The sequence below is a fragment of the Capra hircus genome, chromosome 25 (genome assembly GCF_001704415.2).
Source record: "Capra hircus breed San Clemente chromosome 25, ASM170441v1, whole genome shotgun sequence".
Taxonomy (NCBI): Eukaryota; Metazoa; Chordata; class Mammalia; order Artiodactyla; family Bovidae; genus Capra; species Capra hircus.
This window is the reverse complement of record NC_030832.1, coordinates 19,388,370-19,415,290: the sequence shown is the minus strand read 5'-3', so window position 1 is coordinate 19,415,290 and position 26,921 is coordinate 19,388,370. Positions and strand designations below refer to the sequence as shown.

General features: G+C 37.3%; 1 protein-coding gene across 1 annotated transcript in view; it reads right to left on the bottom strand.

Annotated features, from left to right (window-relative positions):
- LOC102180820 (ATP-binding cassette sub-family A member 3-like) overlaps nt 1-26,921 on the bottom strand; it is a 260,388-nt gene that overhangs the window by 167,808 nt on the left and 65,659 nt on the right. The window contains exons 10-11 of the mRNA XM_018039866.1: nt 19,884-20,021; nt 12,671-12,817 (exon numbers count right to left, since the gene is read on the bottom strand). Of these exons, the coding sequence (XP_017895355.1) occupies nt 12,671-12,817; nt 19,884-20,021 (285 nt within the window). The remainder of the gene's footprint in view (nt 1-12,670; nt 12,818-19,883; nt 20,022-26,921) is intronic.

Genomic DNA, 26,921 nt, shown 5'->3' with positions numbered 1-26,921 from the left:
TGGGTCTCCATTTCTTTCTCCAGTGCATGAAAGTGAAAACTGAAAGTGAAGCCGCTCAGTGAAGGAGTCTAACAGGCTCCTCCGTCCATGAGATTTTCCAAGCAAGAGTACTGGAGTGGGGTGCCATCGCCTTCTCCGATGATGATGTACTCTACATGTAAGTTAAATAAGCAGGGTGTCAATATACAGTCATGATGTACTCCTTTCCCATTTTGGAACCAGTCCATGTCCAGTTTGAACTGTTGCTTCTTGACCTGGATACAGGTTTCTCAGGAGGCAGGTAAGGTGGTCTGGTAGTCCCATCTCTTTAAGAATTTTCCACAGTTTGTTGTGGAATGTCAGTGGCTTTAGTGTACTCAATGAAGCAGAAGCAGATGTTTTACTGGAGTTCTCTTGCTTTTTATATGATCCAGCAGATGTTGGCAATTTGATTTCTGGTTCCTCTGCCTTTTCTAAATCCAGCTCAAACATATGGAAGTTCACAGTTCATGTACTGTTAAAGCCTGGCTTGGAGAATTTTGAGCACTACTTTGCTAGCATGTGAGATGAGTGCAGCTGTGATAGTTTGAACACTCTTGTGGCTTCCCTAGCGGCTCAGATGGTAAAGTGTCTGCCTGCAATGTGGGAGACCTGGGTTTGATCCCTGGGTCATAAAGATCCCCTGGAGAAGGAAATGGCAACCCACTCCAGTACCCTTGCCTGGAAAATCCCATGGATTGAGGAGCCTGGTAAGCTATAGTCCATTGGGTCGCAAAGAGTCGGACACGACTGAGTGACTTCACTTCTTTCACTTTCTTTACTTTTAACATTCTTTGGCATTGCCTTTCTTTGAGACTGGAATGAAAACTGACATTTTCCAGTCCTGTGGGCACTGCTGAGTTTCCCAAATTTGCTGGCATATTGAGTGCAGCACTTTAACAGCATCATCATTTTAAAAAATAGTCAAAGTAAGTGAACAGACGTTTCTTCAAAGAAGATATGTAAATGGCCAACAGTATATGAAAAGATTCTCAGCATCACTAATCATTAGGGAACTGTAAATCAAAACCACAATATGATAGCATCTCACATCTGTTAGGATGGCCATTGTTGAAACAAAGTATAGCAAGTGTTGGCGAGGATGTGGAGTAATTTGAACCATTGTACACTATTGGTAAAAATGTAAGATGGTGTAGCCACTGTGGAAAATAATATGAAAATTCCTCAAAGACTTAATAATAGAACTACCATATGATCCAGCAGTCTCACTTCTATTTATCAAAAAGCACTGAGATTAGAATATTGAAAAGATTTTTAGATTAGATATTTCACTGCTATATTCGTTGCAGTATTATGTATAATAGCCAAGATTCAGAACAACCTAAATATCCGCCTACAGATGAGTAGATAAAGAAAATGTGGTATATATACACACAATAGAATATTATCCAGCCTTTAAAAAAGGATAGGTGGAATGATGTCAGCATCATAGTGACATAAGATATCTCTCATTTTTATCCTCCTACTCAACAATAGGGCTTCCCAGGTGGTGCAGTGGTAAAGAGTCTGCTTGCTAGTGAAGGAGACACAAGAGACACAGGTTTGATCCCTGAGTTGGGAAGATCCCCTGGAGTAGGAAAGGGCAACTCACTCCTATATTCTTTCCTGGAAAATCCCATGGACAGAGGAGCCCGGTGGGCTACAGTCCATGGCATCACAAACAGTCAGACACGACTGAGGACACACATACTCCACAATAACAAGATTGGCATTTATCCATGAACAAAATCCATCTGCGGACTCATAGACTTAGAGAATGAACGGTTGCCTGTACATACTGCTATATTTAAAGTGGATAACCAACAAGGACCTACCCTATAGCAAATGGAACTCTGCTCAATATGATATGGTAGCCTGGTTGGGAGGCGAGTTTGGGGTGAATGGAAATGTGTATGGATGGCTGAGTCCCTTCACAGTTCACCTGAAACTATCACAACACTGTTCATCGGTTATACCCCAATACAAATTAAAAACTTTAAAATATGGGGGAAAAATCATGCCTCTGTGGGAGCTATGGCATCCAGCACCATGTGCCAAGGGATATGGGAGGAGTCTTACCCACCTGGATATCAGGTAGAAGGCAGTCAGATTTGAGTCAGTATTGAGTCAGATCTCAAGACTGGTGGTGAAAACTCCTTCAACCCCTATTGGCTGGCATCTGGTAGCATCTAGAAAATCCTGACTTAGGCAGTTACCCACAGAAGAGACAGCCTTTATGAAAGCTTAAGTTTCCAAAGGAGAAGTTCCAGTACTCCAGTTGAGCAGAAAACAAGTCTGGAGACATTAGAGTGGGTACAGGGGACAGCTGTTTGCCAGCAACACCCTTTCTCCAAGGTGGCACACCTTAAGGACAAAGGAGACCTTGTAAATTCTGCTATAGGAAAGAGGGGGAGATGTCAAAGGATGCAAGCTTCAAGTCAGAAGGTGAATAAATTGTGGGGTCTAATGCACAGAATTGTGAATATGGTTAACAATACTGTATTACATACTTGAAAGCTGCTATACAGTAGATCTTAAATGTTCCCAGCTCATAAAAGGTAATTATAACATGTGATGGAGGTGTTAGCTAATGCTACAGTGGTAATGATTTTGCAATATAAAAGTATATCAAATCAACATGTTGTATATCTTAAACTTACACAATGTTATATGTCAGGTATATCCCAATAAACCCAGAAAAAAAGAATATGCTCCTTTTAGCAAAATTGTATTTGTATGACAAAACGGAAGCTTTAAGGGATTCACTAAATTAATGTCAATGTCTCAGAGAAAATCTAGAAATAAATCAAGTCTTTAGAATTGAAAAAATAACTAAATTGGTCATAGATGTATGAGTTTATTTCTGGTCTCTCAATTTTATTTCATTGGTCTATTTGTTTATCCTTTGGCCAGCAACACATTGTTTTGACTTTTGTGATTTATGTAGCTTCAGAGTTTTATAATCTAGAATTTTGACATCAAGTTTATTCTTATTTTTAAAGATTTTTTTGGTGACCTTGTAATTCCATATAAATTGTAGGATCAGTTTTTCCAATTCTGCAAAAAAGGCAGTTGGAATTTTTATAAAGACTTGTTAAATTATTAGATTGCTTTTGATAATATTGATAATTTTAAATGTTCTGATACATGAACATATGAAATATTTCCATTAACTTAGGTCTTAATTTTTTTCTTTCAGTAATATTTTGAGGTGCAGAGTAGTGCTGGAGAAGACTCTTGAGAGTCCCTTGGATTGCAAAGAGATCAAACCAGTCAATCCAAAAGGAAATCAATCTTGAATATTCATTGGAAGGACTGATGCTGAAGCTGAAGCTACAATACTTTGGCCACCTGATGCAAACTGACTCATTGGGAAAGACGTTGATGCTGGTAAAGATTGAAGGCAGGAGGAGAAGGGGACAATAGAGGATGATATGGTTGGGTGGCATCACTGACTCAATGGACATGAGTTTGAGCAAGCTCTGGGAGTTGGTGATGGACAGGGAAGCCTGGCGTGTGGCAGTCCATGGGGTTGCAAGGAGTTGGACATGACTGAGCAACTGAACTGAACTGAACTGAACTGAATGTTTTGTCATTTGTGTGTGCAAGTCTTTCATTTTCTTGGTTAAATTTATCCTTTTGATGCTATATTTTCCTTTTCAAATTGTTCACTTATGGCATATAGAAATAGTTTTTTGTGTTAATCTTATAACCTGTAATTTTACAAAATTCATTTATTAGCCCTAGTAAATTTTTGTGGATTCTTTGGGCTTTCCATATACAGTATCGTGCCATCTGTGAATAGGGATAATTTAGTTTAATTTTTCAATTTGGATAGCTTTCCTCTCTTTTTCTTGCCTAGTTGCTTTTGTTAGAAATTTCCATACAATGTTGAGTAGTAGTGGTGGCAGAAGATATCCTTGCTTTGTTTGTAATATTAAGAGGAAAGCTGATTTCAGACTTTCACCATTGTGTATAACTTTGGTTGTGTTTTTTAATAGATATTATGTCAAGGAAATTCCTTCTATTCCATTTTCTGAATGTTTTGTTTTGTTTTTGACAAGAAATTTTGTTGATTTTATCAAATGTTTTTTCTTGCATACTTAAGATGGTCATGTAGATTCTGTTGTATTATTAACATGAAGTAGTGATTGCACTGACTGACTTTCTTACTTTGAGACATTGCTGAATTCTTGGGAAAAATCCACTTGATCATGATTTATATCCTTTTATTGTGCTCTTGCATTTGTGCGGTAGTTTGAGCGTTCTTTGGCATTGCTTTTCTTTGGTTTGGAATGAAAATTGACCTTTTCCAGTCTTGCAGTCACTGCTGAGTTTTCCAAATTTGCTGGCATATCGAGTGCAGCACTTTCACAGCAGCATCTTTCAGGATTTGAAATAACTCTACTGGAATTCCATCACCTCCACTAGCTTTGTTTGTAGTGATGCTTTCTAAGGCCCACTTGACTTCACATTCCAGGATGTCTGGCTCTAGGTGAGTGATCACACCATCGTGGTTATCTGGGTCGTGAAGATCTTTTTTGTATAGTTCTTCTGTGTATTCTTGCCACCTCTTCTTAATATCTTCTGCTTCTGTTAGGTCCAGACCATTTCTGTCCTTTATCAAGCCCATCTTTGCATGAAATATTCCCTTGGTAGCTCTAATTTTCTTGAAGAGCTCTCTAGTCTTTACCATTCTGTTGTTTTCCTCTATTTCTTTGCATTGATCACTGAAGAAGGCTTTCTTAACTCTTCTTGGAAGAAAAGTTATGACCAACCTAGATAGCATATTCAAAAGCAGAGACATTACTTTGCCGACTAAGGTCCATCTAGTCAAGGCTATGGTTTTTCCTGTGGTCATGTATGGATGTGAGAGTTGGACTGTGAAGAAGGCTGAGGGCCGAAGAATTGATGCTTTTGAACTGTGGTGTTGGAGAAGACTCTTGGGAGTCCCTTGGACTGCAAGGAGATCCAACTAGCCCATTCTGAAGGAGATCAGCCCTGGGATTTCTTTAGAAGGAATGATGCTAAAGCTGAAACTCCAGTACTTTGGCCACCTCATGCAAAGAGTTGACTCATTGGAAAAGACTCTGATGCTGGGAGGGGTTGGGGGCAGGAGGAGAAGGGGACGACAGAGGATGAGATTGCTAGATGGCATCACTGACTCAATGGACATGAGTCTGAGTGACCTCCGGGAGTTGGTGATGGACAGGGAGGCCTGGCGTGCTGCGATTCATGGGGTCACAAAGAGTCGGACATGACTGAGTGACTGAACTGAACTGAACTGAATTGAACTGAATGTGTTCTTGTATGTTGTTGATGATTTTTAAAAAACTATATTCAGAAGGAATATTTTTCTGTACTTTCTTTTCCTGTGATGTCTTTATCCGGTTTTGACTGGAGGATAATTGGCCTCATAGAACAGAAATGGTTGCCAAATAGAACAGAAAGTATTCCTCTTCTATTATCCTTGGAAGTTTGAGAAAGCTTGATATTAATTCTTTAAATGTTTGGTAGAATTCAACAGTACAGTCATCGAACTGGACTTTTCTTTGCTGGGAGGTGTTGTAGGTGAAATTGTATCCCTACAAATTTATATGTTAAAGTCTTAACCACTAGTACCTCAGAATGCATATTTCAATGTAGGGCTTTTAAAGAGGTAGTTAAGACAAAGTGAAGTTATATGGGTGGGCTCTAATCCAATATGACTGGTATCCTTATATTAAGAATTAGGACACAGCTGTGAACAAAAGGAAGACCAAGGGGAGATGCAGAAGAAGATGGCCTTCTTTAAGCCAAGCAAAAAGCCTCAAAAAAAAAAAAAAAAAAAAAAGAAAAGAAAAAGAAATCAAACCTGACAATACCTTAAACTTGGACTTCTAGCCTCTAGAACTGTGAGGAAAAATAAATTTCTATTTTTTAATTCACCCCATCTGTGGTACTTTGTTATGGTAGCCCTAGCAAATAAATACAGAAGGCTTTTTATTACTGACTCAAGTGCTTTACTTGGTATAGTTTTGTTCCATTTTCTATTTCTTCATGAATCTGTTTAGGTAATTCATATGTCTCTAGGAATTTTTCCATTTTATTTTGATTATTTAACCTGTTAGCATATGATTGTTCACAGTGTTCTCTCATAAGTCTTTTTCATTTCTTTAGGTTAGCAGTACACAACACTTGGATCACAGCCTTCTTGTGGTGAAGGGGCTTGTGTGACTCAATGAAGCTATGAGTCATGCCATGCAGGGCTACCCATGACAGACAGGTCATAGTGAAGAGTTCTGACAAAATGTGGTCAACTGGAGGAGGAAATGGTAACCCACTCAGTATTCTTGCCGGGAGAACCCCAAGAACAGTAACATGGCAAAAAGATATGACACTGGAAGATGAGCCCCCATCCCCCTCTCCCCAGGTTGGAAGGTGTCCAATATGCTCCCAGGGAAGGGCAGAGGGAAATTACTAATAGCTCCAGAGAGAATGAAGTGGATATGCCAAAGCAGAAATGATGCTAAGTGGTAGATGTGTCTGGTGGTGAAAGCAAAGTCTGATCCTGTGAAGAACAGTATTGCATAGGAAACTGGAATGTTAGGTCCATGAATCAAAGTAAACTGGACAAGGTCAAGCAGGAGATGGCAAGAGTAAACATCCACATCTTTGGAATCAGTGAACTAAAATGGACGGGAATGGGCAAATTTAATTCAGACGACTATTTTATCTACTACAGTGTGCTCAACATTCAGAAAACTAAGATCATGGCATCTGGTCCCATCACTTCATGGCAAACAGATGGGGAAACAATGGAAACAGTGTCAGACTTTATTTTTGGGGGCTCCAAAATCACTGCAGATGGTGATTGCAGCCATGAAATTAAAAGACGCTTACTCCTTGGAAGAAAAGTTATGACCAATCTAGTAGCATACTAAAAAGCAGAGATATTACTTTGCCAACAAAGGTCTGTCTAGTCAAGGCTATGGTTTTTCCAGTGGTCATGTATGGATGTGAGAGTTGGGCTGTGGAGAAGGCTGAGCACCAAAGAATTGATGCTTTTGAACTGTGGTGTTGAAGACTCTTGTGAGTCCCTCGTAATGCAAGGAGATCCAACCAGTCCATCCTAAAGGAGACCAGTCCTGGGTGTTCATTGGAAGGACTGATGCTGAGACTGAAACTCCAATACTTTGGCCACCTCATGTGAAGAGTTGACTCATTGGAAAAGACTGGTGCTGGGAGGGATTGGGAGCAGGAGGAGAAGGGGATGACAGAGGATGAGATGGCTGGATGGCATCACCGACTGGATGGGCATGAGTTTGGGTGCACTCTGGGAGTTGGTGATGGACAGGGAGGCCTGGCATGCTGTGATTCATGGGGTTGCAGAGTCGGACATGACTGAGTGACTGAACTGAACTGAACAGTGTGCAAGAATCGCTTAGAAGAAATGGAGTAGCCCTCATAGTCAACAAAAGTGTTCAAAATACAATACCTGGGTGCAACCTTTAAAATGACAGAATGATCTTGGATTGTTCTAAGGCAAACCATTCAAAATCACAGTACTCTAAATCTATTCCCAAAACACTGATGTAGAAAAAGCTGAAGTTGACCTGTTCTATGAAGACCTACAACATCTTCTAGAACAAAAAGATGTCGTTCTCATCATAGCGGATTGGAATGCAAAAGTGGAAGTAAAGAGATACCTGGTATAATAGACAAGTTTGACTTTGTAGTACAAAATAAAGCAGAGCAAGGCTAACAGTTTTGTCAAAAGAACACACTGGTCATAGCAAACACACTCTTCCAACAATCCAAGAAACAACTTGTACACATGTACACATGGACATCACCAGATGGTCAATACCAAAATCAGATTGATTATGTTCTCTGCAGTGGAAGTAGGAGATGCTCTATACCATCAGCAACAAGACCTGGAGCTGACTGTGGCTCAGATCATGAGTTCCTTATTGCAAAATTCAGGGCTTAAATTGAAGAAATCAAGAAGATAATTAGGCCTAAATTAAACCCCTACATACAGTGTAGATGATGAATAGATTCAAGGGATTAGACCTGGTAGACAGAGTGCCCAAAGAACTATGGATGGAGGTTAGTAACATTGTACAGGAGACAGTGACCAAAACCATCCCAAAGAAAAAGAAATGCAAGATGTGAAGCTGGTTGTCTGAAGAGGTTTTTCTTTTCTTTTTTTTTTTGGGGGGGGGGCATTTATTTATTTATTTGCATTTAGCACAATATAATGTTTTATTTATTTTTTAACTATTTTTTTGCTGGTTTTATTTTTAATTATTTTAAAATATAAATTTATTCATTTTAATTGGAGGTTAATTACTTTACAATATTGTAGTAGTTTTGCCATACAATGCATGAATCAGCCATGGGTGTACATGTGTTCCACATCCTGACCCCCACCCCCCCACCTCCATCCCCATCCCATCTCTCTGGGTCATCCCAGCGCAACAGCCCCGAGCACCCTGTCCCATGCATTGAACCTGGACTGGTGATCTGTTTCACATATGATAATATACATGTTTCAGTGTCATTCTCTCAAATCATCGCACCCTCGCCCTCTCCCACAGAGTCCAAAAGACTAGCTAAGGAAAGAAGGAAGCAAAAGGCAAGGGAGAAAGGGAAAGATATACCCAACTGAAAGCAGAGTTTCAAAGAATAGCAAAGAAAGATAAGAAGGCCTTCTTAAATGGACAGTGCAAAGAAATAGAAGAAAATGATAGAATGGGAAAGAGTAGAGATATCTTCAAGAAAATTGGAAATATCAAAAGGACATTTCATGTAAGGAAGGGCACAATAAAGGACAGAAAGAGTAAGGACCTATTAGAAACAGACAAGATTAAGAAGGGGTGGCAAAAATACACAGAAGTACTATGTAAAAAAGGTCCTAATGGATAACCATGAGCGTGCAGTCTCTCACTTAGAGCCGGGCATTCTGGAGTGTGAATTCAAGTGGGCCTTAGAAAGCATTACTGTGAACAAAGCTAGTAGAGGTGACAGAATTCCACCTGAGCTATTTAAAATCCTAAAAGATGCTGCACTTAATGTATCAGCAAGTCTGGGAAACTCAGAAGTGGTCTCAGGACTGAAAAAGGTCAGTTTTCATTCCAATCCCAAAGAAAGGCAATGCCAAAGATTGTTCAAATTACCATACAATTGTGCTCATCTCACATCCTAATAAGGTAATGCTCAACATCTGTCAAGCTAGGCTTCAGCAGTATATGAATAAAAAACTTCCAGATGTACAAGTTGGGTTTAGAAAAGGCAGAGGAAGCAGAGGTCAAATTGTCATTTATTGGATCCTAGAGAAAGCAAGGGAATTCCAGAAAAACATCTACTTCTGCTTCATTGACCACGCTAAAGCCTTTGAGTGTGTGGATCATGACAAATTGTGGAAAATTCTTAAACAGATAGGAATACCAGACCATCTTACCTGTCTCCTGAGAAACCTGTATGCAGGTCAAGAAGCAACAGTTTGAATCAGACATGGAACAACTGACTGGTTCAAAATTGGGAAAGGAGTATGACAAGGCTGTATATTGTCATCCTGCTTGTTTAACTTTTATATGCAGAGCACATCATGAGAAATGCTGGGCTGGATGAATCATAAGCTAGAATCAAGAGTGCTGGGAGAAATACCAGCATCAGATATGAAGATGATATCACACTAATGGCAGCAAGTGAAGAGGAACTAAAGAGCCTATTGATGAGGGTGAAAGAGGAGAGTGAAAAAAGCGGGACTGAAACAACATTCAAAAACCAAGATGATGACATCCGGTCCCATCACTTCATGGCAAATAGAAGGGGAAAAGGTGGAAGCAATGACAAATTTTCTTTTCCTTGGGCTCTGAAATCACTGTGGACAGTGATTGCAGCCATCAGTATCTGTTTTTATATGTATTAATTTTCTTAAGCAGCTTGGAGTTTTTGGTTTCAGTTTCTATTATATTTCTTTTCCTGTCCTATCTTGCTCCCTGCCTGCAGAACTGCAAATTTTCTGTGGCTTTTAAGCACTTTAAAGTGCCTCAAGTTGGCCTGTTTTTTTCTTGTGGATTCCAAACTGCATCCATATCACACTGCCTCTCCCACAAGTACTCCATTAGGCAAGATAGAAATCAGTCTCAAAGGCAGCCCCAGACAAGCAAGATCACTAAATGGAAATCCCAGCTTTCCCCTTTTGTCCCAAGGTAAAATTTATGCATTGTAAAGATTCCTTCTGACTCTGCCATACCATTTGGAGGGACAGATTAGGTGAGAAAATGACACAAACTTCATATGCCTTATGGTACTCACTAAGTAGTCATTTGTGTGCTGTAGCTTCCAAAATGGTTTCTGGAATTCTCAGAAAGGTATTTCGTCCCTGTATGTTGTTGTCATCCCAGTGTCTCTGGGACGAACAGGGCCTGAATCTTCCAAAATTGCTGTGTCACTCTCACCTATCATCCAGTTTACCTTTTTCTTAATTTGGTATTGCTCTATTGCTATAAGGCTTCGCCTGCTTCCAGACCTCTGCCAAGATTGGTGTTGACATTCTGTATTTCTTCATCAGTTTAGTTTGTGAAGGGACTGAAGGTTGGAGCTACCTCCTCTGCTGTGTTTTCACTGGACGGTTGCTTTTGATCTGTCTCTTGTGTACGAATAGGATTTCAATAGGTGCCAGTTGACTCTCACCTATTGAAATCCTATTCAGAACAAGATCTGAACTGTGATGCCTACATTAGGCATTCCCAGTGTAGATGGGAAAGTGTATGACAAGTGTTCTTAAGTAACATGTAAAGCATGGGACCTCACTTCTGTCAGAAGAAATAAAAGAGAAGAAATAAGTTTTGGTGAAGATGTAGAAAAGGAAAAACTTATGCACTGTTGGTGGAAATATAATTGGTACAACCACTATGAAACATTATGGTGGTTTCTCAAAAAATTAAAAACAGACCTAGTATATAATCCAGCAATTCTACCTCTGCACATTTATCCAAAGAAAATGAAAACACTAAATCCAAAGATATATATGCTTCCCCATGTTCACTGTAGCATTTTTTTTTGCCACACCTTGCAGCTTGCAGGATCATAATTCTCCAACCAGGGACTGAATCCATGCCCTTGGCAGAGCAAATGTGGAATCCTAATTACAATATCTAATATATGGAAGCTTCCCTGGTAGTTCTGATGGTAAGGAATCTGCCTGTAATGAGGAAGACCAGAGTTTGATCCCTGGGTCAGGAAGATCCCCTAGAGAAGGGAATGGCAACCCACTCCAGTATTGTTGCCTGGAGAATTCCATGGACAAGAGGAGCCTGTTGGACTACAGTCTATGGAGTCACAAAGAGTTGGACAAGACTGAGTGACTAGCACACACAAGATATGGAAGCACATATCCACTGAGAGATGAATAGATAAGATGTGATACATATATCTATATTTATACCTATCTTTCCATTTGTAACAATATGAACCATTGGAGGGTATGAAGCTAAGTGTAAAGAATAAGGAATATAGTCAGCAATACTGCAAAAACTTTGTATGGTGACCTGTGGTTACCAGAATTATTGTGATGACCATTTCATAATGTATAAAAACACTGAATCACTATGTCATATGATTGAAACTAAAATAATATTTTGTAAAAAAAATGTTCTCACCATAAAAAAAGAAAAATAAAGCATGGTGTATATTCCAGGACAAATTATGTAAGGCATATTAACTATATATATTATGCCTATATTAATATTATCATGAAGGTAATGATAACTTGAATCATGACCTTGTGTTAGCTAGGCAGTCATTCTTTTAAGAAAAGTTTTAACAGACATAGAGGGAGTCAGTTCAAATACACAAAACAGCAGAGAATATGAGTAGTGTCTGCCCCTCCTGTTAGTTTTGACATCACTTTTGTAACAAACAGAGGCTGTTTTTATCTTGAGTATGAGGCTCAGCCCTGCTCTAGCCTCTAGGACTTATACTCAACATAGAGTTCATTGTTCTAATGGTCCCTAGTATTCTTTATCCATTCTTTCTTTTTAGTGAATGCAATATTTCTAAAGTATAAACCTTCATAAAATATCCTTTCATGACCTTTCATTGCTCTCAGAATATTTTCTAAACTTTAATGGATGGCTTCCCCCAATTCTTTCATGATTTGACCTTTTGATTATTCATCCATCTTCATCTTTTGCCATTATTTACATTCCTTTCATAGTCTAGTCATATGTCTGTTCCCTGCTCTTCAGTTTTCTAGTCTTTGCTTATATAATGTTCTTCTTTCCTTTCCATCATAGCTTTTTATATCTCTTGTTTGCCTCATATTGATGTCACTACCCCATTCATCATGCCAAAAACAGGTTAGTTGTCATTCTTTTGGATTCTACATCTTCTTTTTCATTATGGTGTTGCATGTTTCATATTTTTGTCTGTATCTCTACCAGAGTATAAAACTGAATGTAACAACTTTGAAATCACCACTGTGATATCTATTCCTAGGAAAGAGCCGGCACATTTTTAATTGATTAAATTAATGTATTATATCATGTGAGCATCTTGGTTTTAAATAATTGAAACTGTAATAATAACTACAACACTGAAATGACAATATACTTTAACACTAAAAGTTGTTGATTGATTTACAGTTTAGAAGGAACCTGACTGCTGCTTTGGATAGAGCCAAATACATACCTGTGAGAATAGACAAGGCTGTGGTTTTTCCTGCCCCATTTTGTCCTAGGAGAATAGTGATCTGCCCCTTATATAAATTCAAAGACATATTGTTTATTACTACTTTGTCACCTAATTCCTGTGGAATAAAGAAAAGAATAACTTGATATTTGTTACTTATCACTTATGAAAGACACATATCCTATCCTTAGAAGAAACATCATATCATCATACTCACATTATATAAAGAAGATGATACTGCCAACAAGGAACAATACATGTAGGTGCATTGAGTTTCTATACTAGTCAAAATAAATATGAAGTCTTGGTGGTATGTATATCTATTTACACTTGGTAAGGAAAATGGAGACTTTTTAATATTTTATGTATAAAGAACATCATATTGTAATTATGGGTTTACTAAACTGTAGTAGGATCTAGGAAAGCTCACAGAAACTGTCACCAATGATTGGAAAAGTTGATGCCACGATTTCAGCCAGAAGTTTAGTTACTGATAAAAGCCTGATGGCTCAGCTGGTAAAGAATCTGTCTGCAATGCAGAAGACCTGGATTTGATCCCTACGTTGGGAAGATCCCCTGGAGAAGGGAAAGACTACCCACTTCAGTATTCTGGCTTGGAGAATTCCATGGACTGTATAGTCCATGGGGTCACAAAGAGTTGGACATGACTGAACGACTTTCACTTCACTTCAAAAGCATGTCCAGAAATTCTTAAGATTCCAAACAGCAGGTCAAATATGGTCCATTATCTGTTTTTGTATGGCAAAACAAACAAACAAACAAACAAAAACCCAAAAAAACTAGGAACAGCTTTTTATACTTTTAAAGACTTGGTAAAAAACACAAAACAGAATGTGACAGGCACTCTATGTGGATCATGGAGCCTAAAATATTTATTTGATTTATTTATTTGGCAAACTTTCAGAAGGGTCTTTTGAAAATTCCTACTATAGTTGACTTTTGAACAACATGGGGGTTAATTCACATATAATTTATAGTTGGTCTTCCATATCTGTGCTTCCTGCACATTGACTGATTCAACCAACCATAGACTGCGTAGTACTACAGTATTTACTCCTGAAAAATATCCACATAGAAGAGATTGATGTATGGCAAAAGGCAATACAATATTGTAGAGCAATTATCCTCCAATTCAAGAAAATTAGAGATACCAAGGGAACATTTCATGTACAGATGGGCACAATAAAGGACAGAAATGGTATGGACCCAACAGAAGCAGAAGATATTAAGAGGTGGCAAGAATACACAGAACTATACAAAAAACATCTTAATGACCCATATAACCATGATAGTGTGATCACTCACCTAGAGCCAGACATCTTGGAGTGCAAAGTTAAGAGGGCCTTGGGGAGCATCATTACAAATAAAGCTAGTGCTAGTGGAGGTGATGGAATTCCAGCTGAGCTATTTCAAATCCTAAAAGATGATGCTGTAAAAGTGCTCAATATGCCAGCAAATTTGGGAAACTCAGAAGTGGCCATAGGACTGGAAAAGGTTGGTTTTCATTCCAATCCCAGAAAAGGGCAATGTCAAAGAATGTTCAAACTACCACACAATTGCACTCATTTCACATGCTAACAAGATAATGCTCAAAATCCTTCAAGCTAGGCTTCAACAGTATAAGAACTGAGAACTTCATGATGTACAAGCTGGGTTTAGAAAAGGCAGAGGAACCAGAGATCAAACTGTCAACATCCACTGGATTATAGAAGAAACAAAAGAATTTCAGAAAAACATCTACTTCTGTTTCATTGACTACACTAAAGCTTTTGACTGTGTCAATCACAACAAACTTTGAAAAATTCTTCAGAGATGGGACTACCAGATGACCTTACCTGTCTCCTGATAAACCTGTATCAAGGTCAAGAAGCAACAGTTAGAACCAGACATGAAACAATGGACTGGTTCAAAATTGGGAAAGGAGTACATCAAAGCTGTATATTGTCACTCTGCTTATTTAACTTATATGCAGTGTACATCATGTGAAATGCTGGACTGGATGAAACACAAGCTGGAGTCAAGACTGCTGGAGAAATATCAACAACCTCAGATATGCACATGATACCACACTAATGGCAGAAAGTGAAGAGGAACTAGAGCCTCTTGGTGAAGGTGGAAGATGAGAGTGAAAAAGCTGTTAAAGACTTAAAATTCAAAAAACTAAGATCATGGCATCCAGTCCCATCATTTTGTGGCAAACAGAAGTGGAAACAGTGACAGACTTTATTTTCTTGGGCTTCAAAATCCCTGTGGACAGTAACTGCAGCCACAAAACTAAAAGACGCTTGCTTCTTGGAAGAAAAGCTATGAGAAATCTTGAGAAATCTAGACAGCATAATAAACAGCAGAGACATCACTTTGTCACAAAGTTTTGTATAGTCAAAGCTATGGTTTTTCCAGTAGTCATATACGGATGTGAGAGTTGAATCACAAAGAAGGCTGAGCACTGAAGAATTGATGCTTTTGAACTGTGGTGCTGGAGAAAGTTCTCGAGAGTCCCTTGGACAGCAAGGAGATCAAATCAGTAAATTCTAAAGGAAGTCAGCTCTGAATATTCATTGGAAGGATTGTTGTTTTAGGATTTCAAATCCTAAAAGATGATGCTCTGAAAGTGCTGCACTCCATATGCCAGCAAATTTGCAAAACTCAGCAGTGGTCACAAGACTGGAAAAGGTCAGTTTTCATTCCAATCCCAAAGAAAGGCAATGCCAAAGAATGGTTAAACGACTGCACAATTGCATTCATCTCACATGCTAGCATTACCAAAAGGCAGAGGAACCAAAGATCAAATTTCCAACATCCACTGGATCATCAAAAAAGCAAGAGAATACCAGAAAAACATCTACTCCTGCTTTATCGATTATGCCAAAGCCTTTGATTGTATAGATCACAATAAAATGTGGAAAATTCTTCAACAGATGGGAATACCAGACCACCTTATCTGTCTCCTGAGAAACCTGTATGCAGGTCAAGAAGCAACAGTTAGAACTGGACATGGAACAATCAACTGGTTCCAAATTGGGAAAGGAGTATATAAAGACTGTATATTGACACCCTGCTGATTTAACTTATATGAAGAGTACATCATGTGAAATGCCAGGCTGGATGAAGCACAAACTGGAATCAAGATTACCCCCAGAAATATCAACACCTCAGATATGTAGATGACAGCACTTTTATGGCAGAAAGTGAAGAGCAACTAAAGAGCCTCTTTATTAAAGTGAAAGAGGTGAGTGAAAAATCTGGCTTAAAACTCAACATTTAAAAAATGAAGATCATGGCATCTGGTCCCATCACTTCATGGCAAATAGATGGGGAAACAATGGAAACAGAGACAGACTTTATTTTGGGGGGCTCCAAAGTCACTGCAGATGGTGACTGAAGCCATGAAATTAAACAAAGCTTGCTCCTTGGAAGAAAAGCTGTGACCAACCTAGACAGCATATTAAAAAGAGACATTACTTTGCCAACAAAGGTCTGTCTAGTCAAAGCTATGGTTTTTCCAGTAGTTGTGTATGGATGTGAGAGTTGGACTATAAAGAAAGTTGAGCACCGAAGAATTGAAGCTTTTGAACTGTGATGTTGGAAAAGACTCTTGAGAGTCCCCTGGACTTCAAGGAGATCAAACCAGTCAATCCTTAAGGAAATCAGTCCTGAATATTCATTGGAAGGACTGATGCTGAAGCTGAAACTCCAATACTTTGGCCACCCAATGTGAAGAACTGACTCATTGGAAAAGACTCTGATGCTGGAAAATATTGAAGGCAGGAGGAGAAGAGGACAACAGAGGATGAGATGGTTGGATAGCATCACTGACTTGATGGACATGAGTTTTAGCAAGCTCCAGGAGTTTGTGATGGGCAGGGAAGCCTGGTGTGCTGCAGTCCATGGGGTCACAAAGAGTTGGCCAAGACTGAGTGACTGAACTGAACTGAACTGACATGTACATTTATACATGTGTGCTAAGTCACTTTAGTCGTGTCTGACTCTTTGTGACCCCATGGACTGCAGCAACTAGGCTCCTCTGTCCATGGGATTTTCCAGGCAAGAATACTGGAGTGAGTTGCTACGCTCTCCTCAAGGGGATCGTCCCAAGCCAGGGATTGAGTGCACATCTCATGCCTCCTGTATTGGCAGGCGGGTTCTTTACCTCTAATGTCACCTGGGAAGCCCCCATAGTGTACACGTATATTAATCAGGCAACGTTTAAGTAGGATAATTAGCTTTTTGGATGTTAATAAAAGCTCAACAGTGTGGTTTTAAAAAACACATGGATATTGCCTAGTTGATGTTGTTCTTTTCAAATACAATAAATTATACAAATATTCAGAAAATCTTTTAATTTTAAAATTAAAATCAATAACCTGAAAGTCTTAGTGTTATTACAGTAAAACAGAATCCAATAATAATAATAAAAGGTTAAGTGGTGTGGTTACATAAACAACAATTAGAGTAGATTTAAGAGAGGAAAATAATGCCAAAGATAAGAATGTCATTTTATAATCATAATGAGATCAGCTTTTCAAGAAGACATAATATTACTAAATGTTTATATACCCAAAAACCGAATTCAAAATACATGAGGCAACAATCAATAGAACTACAAACAGAAAAAGAAAATGCAGCTATTTTCAAAGACTTTGATACTTTCCTCTCAATAATTGTTAGAATATGTAGAATCTGTAAGGATATAGAATACCTGAAGAGCTAACAATGAACTTCTCTTAATTGACACTTTTTTATTAATTCACTTAACAGGAGCAGATTATACATTATTTTCAAGTACTTATAAAATTTATTTAGACAGATGATTGACTGAAACAAATAAGAATCAACACATTTAAAAGAATTTAAGTCATACAAAGTGTCTTTCTTTGACCATAATCAGAGTTAAATTAGAAATTAATTACAAAAAAGATCTCAGGAAAATCCCCAAGTAATCAGATACAAAATAATACATGTACAAAATCTCTTCTGGAAAATTGAAAAGGAGGAAATACTTCCCAACTCACTATATGAGGCTATCATTATCCTGGTATTAAAATGAGAGAAATACCTTACAACAAAAGAAAAGAGACCAATATTTATGATAAAATTCCTAATTAAAAACACTCTAAACAAAATTTAAGAAAATTGAATCCATTAAGAAAGACAATAAAAAGATTCATTTCTGGGAAGTAAGCATGAAGAGCACTGTAGACCCACTCCACAGTGGAACAGGAAATTCTGGTAAAAACAAAACAAAACAAAACAAAAAAACAAAAAAAAAAAAACCAAAACATGTTTCATGTTGAGGTTTGATAGAAAACTACAAAATTCTGTAAGCAATTATCCTTACATTATCCTTTTATTATTATTGTTGAAAAATAATAATAAAATAAATAAGTTCAGAACTGAAAAAAAGAAAAAGAAATGAAATAAAAAAAAAACCAAAAAACAAAAACCAAAAACCAACCATTTAAAGCCTCCAGAAACTGATCTGAGAAAATACACCAAATGGAGAAACATTTAAGAAAATCTACTATAACTTGGTAAGAACAACAAAGGTCTATGTTATTTAACATTTAATTGTTCTATTAATAGTTTGTTATCTAGTTTCCTTCTTTTCCTTCAGTGCCCACTTATTCCCCAATATTCTCCATTCTGTGGAAAATATCTTGGATTTGTCCATTTCTTTTAATATATATTGCTATGACCTTTGTTCAATTACCATTATTTCTTAAGCAAAGTACCATTGGTCTTTGTTTCCTACACTTCTTCTTAACTCCTCAATTTCCAACATCCCATTTCCCACAATGTAGTCAAAATGATCTTTAAAATATATATATATATATATATATATATATATATATATATATATATATATATTCCTCTAGCCAAATAATGGCTTCTCCATGAAGCCATTTACTAACATTCTTTTGCCACCAAATAGTTTTTTTTTTTTTTTTTTCTGTTTCTCAAACACATTGACAGGGTTAACAGGTAGGAAGACTAGGGGTCCCCAAGAGGTAGGAGGAAATAAATTGCAAGTGGCAGACATTTTTTCCTAATCCTATGCTGTCATGACAACTCCTGGTTCCACTTAAACTTAGCTTTTCTCAAACCTTGAGCTAACCAATGTGTTTTTCTTATGGAAATGTTTTTCTTAAGCTATCTTAATGAAACTATGCATTTGCCTTGGAATCTGCCTTTCTTCTAATCCATTTCCACCAAGACTAACCTTTTTCTCAAACCTTGAATTGCTAATGGCTCTACAAACCAGTATGTCTTACACATGGAAATGTTCTCTTAAGCTCTGTTAATGAAACAATGTATTTGCTTGGAAATCCGTCTTTCTTCAAGATTCATGTCAACTGTTTTATGGCTGGGATGACTCACCTTGTGCCAATGCTATCTCAAAATGCATGCTGTGGGAGAGGGGCCAGGTGCAGCTCTCTCAGTTGTGAGGTGTTTCTTTTATCTAATTAGCAACTTGCTAACAGATATATAACTCCTTGCTAAAAACTAGCAAGGGGGCACTCTTTCTGTCCCCTTCTGATGTCTATGTTGGAAGGTTTTACTTTCCCTTTTATACTTTAATAGAACTTTGCTACACAAAAGCTCCTAGTGATTGAGCCTCTTCTCTGGCCCCAGATCAAAATCCTCTCTCTGGAAGTCACAAATCTGGGCATAGCTCATGGCTCGCAGCAGCACTCTTTCAACATCAAAGTCTTTCTCACCTCAGGGTTTTCAGATTTGTGATTTTCCTAACATGAGTGTTTTTCCTTTAGCTTTTCAAATAATTGACTAGTTCAAAGGTTATCCCTTCAGAGAGGTTTTGCTTTAACTACCTTTAATGTTATCCTCTCCAACCACACACCCAAATGTTCTTATTGCATTATCAAGTTTATTTTCTTAAGAGAATTTTATTACAAAATTCAAATATCACTTGCTGTCAAATCCATTAGAGGAGATTAAAAATAAGCACAATGGGTAGAGCAAATAAGATCACATACAGAACATATATTTATACGTTCTATGAATGTTTCAGATGAGAACTATATTAGCTATGATTCTTTATTAAGTATCTCATTTGATTTCTTGGAATAGCTAGTTACAAACAATCCTAATAGTAATATGTAGTATTCAGTCTTTGTAAGAAAAAGATACTTTTGAAACAATACCTTGTACAAATGTTTGATCTTGATACCAGCCACCAAACCAGTAGGTTCAGCCTCAAAATACTTGTTTTGAGTTATCTCAGAGTCATTCATTTCTTCTTTTTTAATTTTGATTCTTGGTTTGCTGAACCAGTACGAGTGCTACAAAGAAAGCCAAAGTGAAATTACTAAAGTGAGCATTAAGAAATGAAGCACTCTATCTGAACAGTCTTATAACAAGTAAATCAACTGAGTCACTGTAAAAAAATAAGTGAAGTGAAGAAAAGTCCAGGATCAGGAGACTTCGCTGGTGAATTCTACCGAACATTTAAATAAGAGTTTACAGCAGTCCTTCTCCAAGTCTTCCAAAAAGTATAAGAGGAGGGAACATTCCATAATTCATTCTTATAAGGTCAGTGTTACCCTGACAGCAAATCCAGATAAAGAGATCACAAAGAAAGTAACTATAATCCAATATCTCTTTTGACTATAGATGCAAAAATCAACTACTAGCAAACTGAATCTAATAAGCATATCAAAAGAATTATACATCATGGTAAAGTGTGATTTATCCCAGGAATGCAGGGGTATTTCAACAAAAGAAAGTCAATCAATGTAATATGTCACATTAATAGAACAAATGGAAGAAACACACATGATCATTTCAACAAATGGCAATAAAGCCTTTGACAAAGTGTTTAAAGATAAAGAAGAAAACTATATCAAAATGATAAATGATAACAAAATGATATCATTGATCTATATTTCTGTCTTTGTGCCAGTACCATACTGTCTTGATGACTGTGGCTTTGTAGTAGAGCCTGAAGTCAGGCAGGTTGATTCCTCCAGTTGAATTCTTCTTTCTCAAGATTGCTTTGGCTATTCGAGGTTTTTTGTATTTCCATACAAATTGTGAAATTATTTGTTCTAGCTCTGTGAAAAATACTGTTGGTAGCTTGATAGGGATTGCACTGAATCTATAGATAGCTTGGTGTAGTATACTCATTTTCACTATATTGATTCTTCCGATCTATGAACATGGTATATTTCTCCATCTATTTGTGTCCCCTTTGATTTCTTTCACCAGTGTTTTATAGTTTTCTATATATAGGTCTTTTGTGTCTTTAGGTCGATATATTCCTAAGTATTTCATTTCGTGGCAATGGTGAATGGAATTGTTTCCTTAATTTCTCTTTCTGTTTTCTCATTGTTAGTGTATAAGAATGCAAGGGATTTCTACGTGTTGCTTTTATATCCTGCAACTTTACTATATTCATTGATTAGCTCTAGTAATTTTCTGGTGGAGTCTTTAGGGTTTTCTATGTAGAGGATCACATCATCTGTAAGCAGTGAGAGTTTTACTTCTTATGGAACAAAACAGAAAGCCCAGAGATAAATCCACGCACCTATGGATACCTTATCTTCGACAAAGGAGGCAAGAATATACAATGGAGAAAAGACAATCTCTTTAACAAGTGGTGCTGGAAAAACTGGTCAACCACTTGTAAAAGAATGAAACAAGAACACTTTCTAACACCATACACAGAAATAAACTCAAAATGGATTAAAGATCTAAACATTTAAGACCAGAAACTATAAAATTCCTAGAGGAAATCATAGGCAAAATACTGTCCGACATAAATCACAGCAGGATCCTCTATGACCCACGTCCCAGATATTGGAAATAAAAGCAAAAATAAACAAGTGGGACCTATTTAACTTAAAAGCTTTTGCACAACAAAGGAAACTATAAGCAAGGTGAAATGACAGCCTTCAGAATGGGAGAAAGTAATATCAAACGAAGCAACTGACAAAGAATCAATCTCAGAAATATACAAGCAACTTCTGCAGCTCAATTCCAGAAAAATAAATGACCCAATAAAAAAATGGGCCAAAGAATGAAACCGACATTTCTCCAAAGAAGACATACAGATGGCTGAAAAGATGCTCAACATCACTCATTATCAGAGAAATGCAAATAAAAACCACAATGAGGTACCATTTCACACCAGTCAGAAAGAGATACATGTACACCAATGTTCATCGCTGCACTGTTTATAATAGCCAGGACATGGAAGCAACCTAGATGTCCATCAGCAGATGAATAGATAAGAAAGCTGTGGTACATATACACAATGGAATATTACTCAGCCATTAAAAAGAATACATTTGAATCAGTGCTAATGAGGTGGGATGAAACTGGAGCCTATTATACAGAGTGAAGTAAGCCAGAAAGAAAAACACCAATACAGTATACTAACACATATATATGGAATTTAGAAAGATGGTAACAATAACCCTTTATGTGAGATAGCAAAAGAGACACAGATGTATAGAACAGTCTTTTGGACTCTGTGGGAGAGGGCAAGGGTGGGATGATTTGGGAGAATGGCATAGAAACATGTACATTATCATATGTGAAATGAATCGCCAGTCCAGGTTCGATGCATGATACAGGGTCCTTGGAGCTGGTGCACTGGGGTGACCCAGAGGGATGGGATGGGAAGGGAGGTGGGAGGGGGGTTCAGAATGGGGAACACATGTACACCCGTGGTGGATTCATGTGAATGTATGGCAAAAACACTACAATATTGTAAAGTAATTAGCCTCCAATTAAAATAAATAAATAAATTTATATCAAAAATAAATAAAATTAAAAAATTTTAAAATATCAAAATGATATGAATTTTTATGAAAAAAATCCATAGATAACATCATATTCAATAGTGAAATTTCCCCTAATATCAGGAATAAGATAAGGAGGCCTACTTTCACTTTTGGTACTCACCACTGTACTGGGAGATTGTCAGAACAATGAGGCAGAAAAAGAAATAAAAGGCACTCAAATTGGAAAGGAAGATGACATGATCTTACTTATTAAAAAACCCCCAAAGAATACACACCCAAACTAGTAGAGATAAACAAATTCAGCAAAGGTGCAAGGTATAAGAACAATATGCAAAAATAAGCTGTAGTTTTATGTACATGCAACAAACAATACAAAAAGAAAACTAACAATTCCAGTTACAATAGAATTCAAAAGAGTAAAATACTTGGGAATAAACTTAACAAAAAGTGAAGGACTTGTACACAAAAAACTGTAAAACTTTGCTGAAAGAATTTATTCAGAAATAATATTTTTAATATGGCAATATTAGTTAAAACAACCAGCAAATTCAATGTAATTCTTATAAAAATTTAGATGAACATTCTTGGAGAAATACAAAAATTGAGCATTAAGTTCATATGGACTTGCAAGAGGCCCCTAACAGCCAAAACAATGTTGGTAAAGAAGAACTACGTTGGAGTACTCACACTTTCAAATTTCAAAATTTACTATAAATATACAATAATCAAATCAGTATGGTACTGTTATAAGGATACATATAAGCCAAAGGAATAAAATTAAAGGTCCAGAAATAAACCAATACATCTGTGATCAATCTTTTCCATCAAGTGTGCTAAGGCCATTTAATGGGGAAAGAATAGTCTTTTCAAACAGTGTTGTGAAGAGAACAAGACAGCCACATGTAAAAGACTGAACTTGGATCCCTACCTCACACTATACAGAAATTAAATAAAAATTGACCAATGATCTAAATATAAGTGATAAAAATCACCATATTCTTAGAAGAAAAAATAGACAGTTTATATTTGTCATTGTCAAGACTTTATATTTGACAATGGTTACTAAGATATGACACCAAATTCACAGTAACAAAAGAAAAATTGGTAAATTGAATTAATCAACACTTAAAGCTTTTATGCATGAAAAGACACTGTCAAGATAGTGAAAAGACAACACACAGAATGGAAGAAAATATTTGCAAACCATGTATCTGGTAAGAGTCTAGTGTCCAGAATATATAAAAAGACAAACAATCCAATTTTAAAATCGGCACAGAACTTGCATAGACATTTTTCTAAATACTATATACAAATGGTTAAAAAAGTACATTAAAAGACCTCAGCATGGTTAGTCATTAGGGAAATGCAAGTCAAAACAAGATACACCTTATATCCTCAAGGGTACAATAAAAGAAAAAAAAAAGAAACAGTTCAGTGGTTTCATTAAACATAGAATTACCACACTTAGGTACAGTCCCAAATTCCACTCATAGATATAGTTCCAAAAGACCTGAAACAGGTATTCAAACAAACACTTATACATAAATAGTCATAGCATCACTACTCAATAGTCATAGGATGTCCTGTATGTCCAACTAAGAATGAATAGATAAAGGAAATGCTTAGCCTCTGTGTATATACAATAGAATATTATTCAGCAATCAAAAAAATTGAAGTACTGACACATACTACAACACGGATAAACTCAAAAAACATGGTAAGCAAAAGAAGTCAGACACAAATGATCACATACTGACTGACTCTATTTCTATGAAACATCCAGAATTGGTAAATCCATTGAAAAAGAAAGCTGATTAGTAATTACTAGGGACTTGGGATAGCAGAAAATGGGATATGACTTCTTAATGAGTACAGAATTTTATTTTTGGATGATGAAAAGAGTTTGGAACTAGATATGTGCATGTTTGGGGTTTCTTTGGTGGCTCAATGATAAAGAATCCAGCTACTAATGCAGGAGATACAGAAGACGTGGGTTTTATCTCTGGGAAGATCCCCTGGAGGAGGAAATGGAAAGCCACTCCAGTATTCTTGCCTGTATAATCCCATGGACAGAGGGGTACTGTCCAGGATTCTGTCCCTGCCAGCTATACTCCACTGGGTTGTAAAGAGTTGGACATGACTGAGCAACTGAGCACGCCACATATGCATGTGCACGTACACTGTAAATGTACAAAATGTCATCACCTGTTCACTTTTAATTTTAAGTTATATGAATTTCACCTAAATTAAAACATTAAATGTGGAAAAAAATGAGGCATTATAAAATTAAAAACACTTTAGCTTGGTTTACTTTCTGAGATACAGGAAATCGGCTACATACTTTCAGGGGTTATTTTGTTGTTGTTTGGTCACTAAGTTGAGTCTGACTCTTTGTGACACCATGGACTGTAGCATGCCAGGCTCCTCTGTCCTTCACTATCTCCTGGAGTTTGCTGAAATTCATGTCCATACAGTCAGTGATGTTATCTAACCATCTCATCCTTGGCCACCTCCTTCTCCTTTTGCCTTCAATTTTTTCCAGTGTTAGGGTTTTTTCCAATAAGTTGGCTCTTTGCACCAGGTGGCAAAGTATTGCAGCTTAAGCTTCAGCAACAGTCCCTCCAATGAATATTCAGCATTTTTCCTTTAAGATTGACTGGTTTGATCTCCTTGCAGTCCAAGGGATTCTCAAGAGTCTTCTCCAGCACCACAGTTTGAAAGCATCAATTCTCCAATGCTCAGCCTTCTTTATGGTCCAATCCTCACATGTGTACATGACTACTGGAAAAATTATATCTTTGACTGTATGGATCTTTGACTATACAGACCTCAGCAAAACAATGTCTCTGCTTTTAATATGCTAACTATGCTTTCCTTCAAAGGAGAAAGCGTCTTTTTTTTTTTTAACTTTATTTTACTTTATAATACTGTATTGGTTTTGCCATACATTGACATGAATCCACCACGGGTGTACATGCATTCCCAAACATGAACCCCCCTCCCACCTCCCTCCCCATAACATCTCTCTGGGTCATCACCGTGCACCAGCCCCAAGCATGCTGTATCCTGCATCGGACATAGACTGGCGATTCGATTCTTACATGATAGTATACATGTTTCAATGCCATTCTCCCAAATCATCCCACCCTCTCCCTCTCCCTCTGAGTCCAAAAGTCCGTTATACACATCTGTGTCTCTTTTGCTGTCTTGCATACAGGGTTGTCATTGCCATCTTTCTAAATTCCATATATATGCGTTAGTATACTGTATTGGTGTTTTTCTTTCTGGCTTACTTCTCTCTGTATAATCGGCTCCAGTTTCATCCATCTCATCAGAACTGATTCAAATGTATTCTTTTTAACGGCTGAGTAATACTCCATTGTGTATATGTACCACAGCTTTCTTATCCATTCATCTGCTGATGGACATCTAGGTTGTTTCCATGTCCTGGCTATTATAAACAGTGCTGCGATGAACATCGGGGTACATGTGTCTCTTTCAATTCTGGTTTCCTCGGTGTGTATGCCCAGCAGTGGGATTGCTGGGTTATAAGGTAGTTCTATTTGTAATTTTTTAAGGAATCTCCACACTGTTCTCCAAAGTGGCTGTACTAGTTTGCATTCCCACCAACAGTGTAGGAGGGTTCCTGAGAAAGCGTCTTTTAATTTCATGGCTGCAGTCACCAGTGATTTTGGAGCCCAAGACAATAAAAATCTATCACTGCTTCCATTTTCCCCCTTCTATTTGCCATTAAGTGATGGGACCAGACGCTATGATCTTAGTTTTTTGAATGTTGAGTGTTAAGCCACTTTTTAACTCTACTCTTTCACCCTCATCAAGAGGCTCTTTAGTCCTCATCACCTTCTGCTATTAGAGCAGTATCATCTTCATATCTGAGGCTGTTGATATTTTTCTCTGCAATCTTTATTCCATCTTGTGATTCATCCAGTCTTGCATTTTGCATGATGTATTCTGCATACTAGTTAAATAAGCAGGGCAACAATATATGGCCTTGTCATACTCCTTTCCCAATTTTGAACCAGTCAGTTTTTTCATGTCTGGTTCTAAATGCTGCTTCTTGACCTGCATACAGATTTTTCAGGAGACAGGTAAGGTGATATTTTACTTCTATCTCTTTAAGAATTTTCCCCAGTTTTTTGTGATTCACACACTCAAAGGCTTTAGCATAGTCAGTGAAGCAGAAGTAGATGTTTTTCTGGAACTCCCTTGCTTTTTTCAGTGAGCCAATGTATGTTGGCAATTTGATCTCTGGTTCCTCTGCCTTTTCTAAACTCACCTTATACATCTGGAAGTTCTCAGTTCACGTACCTCTGACAATGCTAAAGAATGTTCAAACTACCATACAATTGTGCTTGTTTCACATACTAGCAACGTTAAGCTCAAAATCCTTCAAGTTAGGCTTCAGAGGTACGT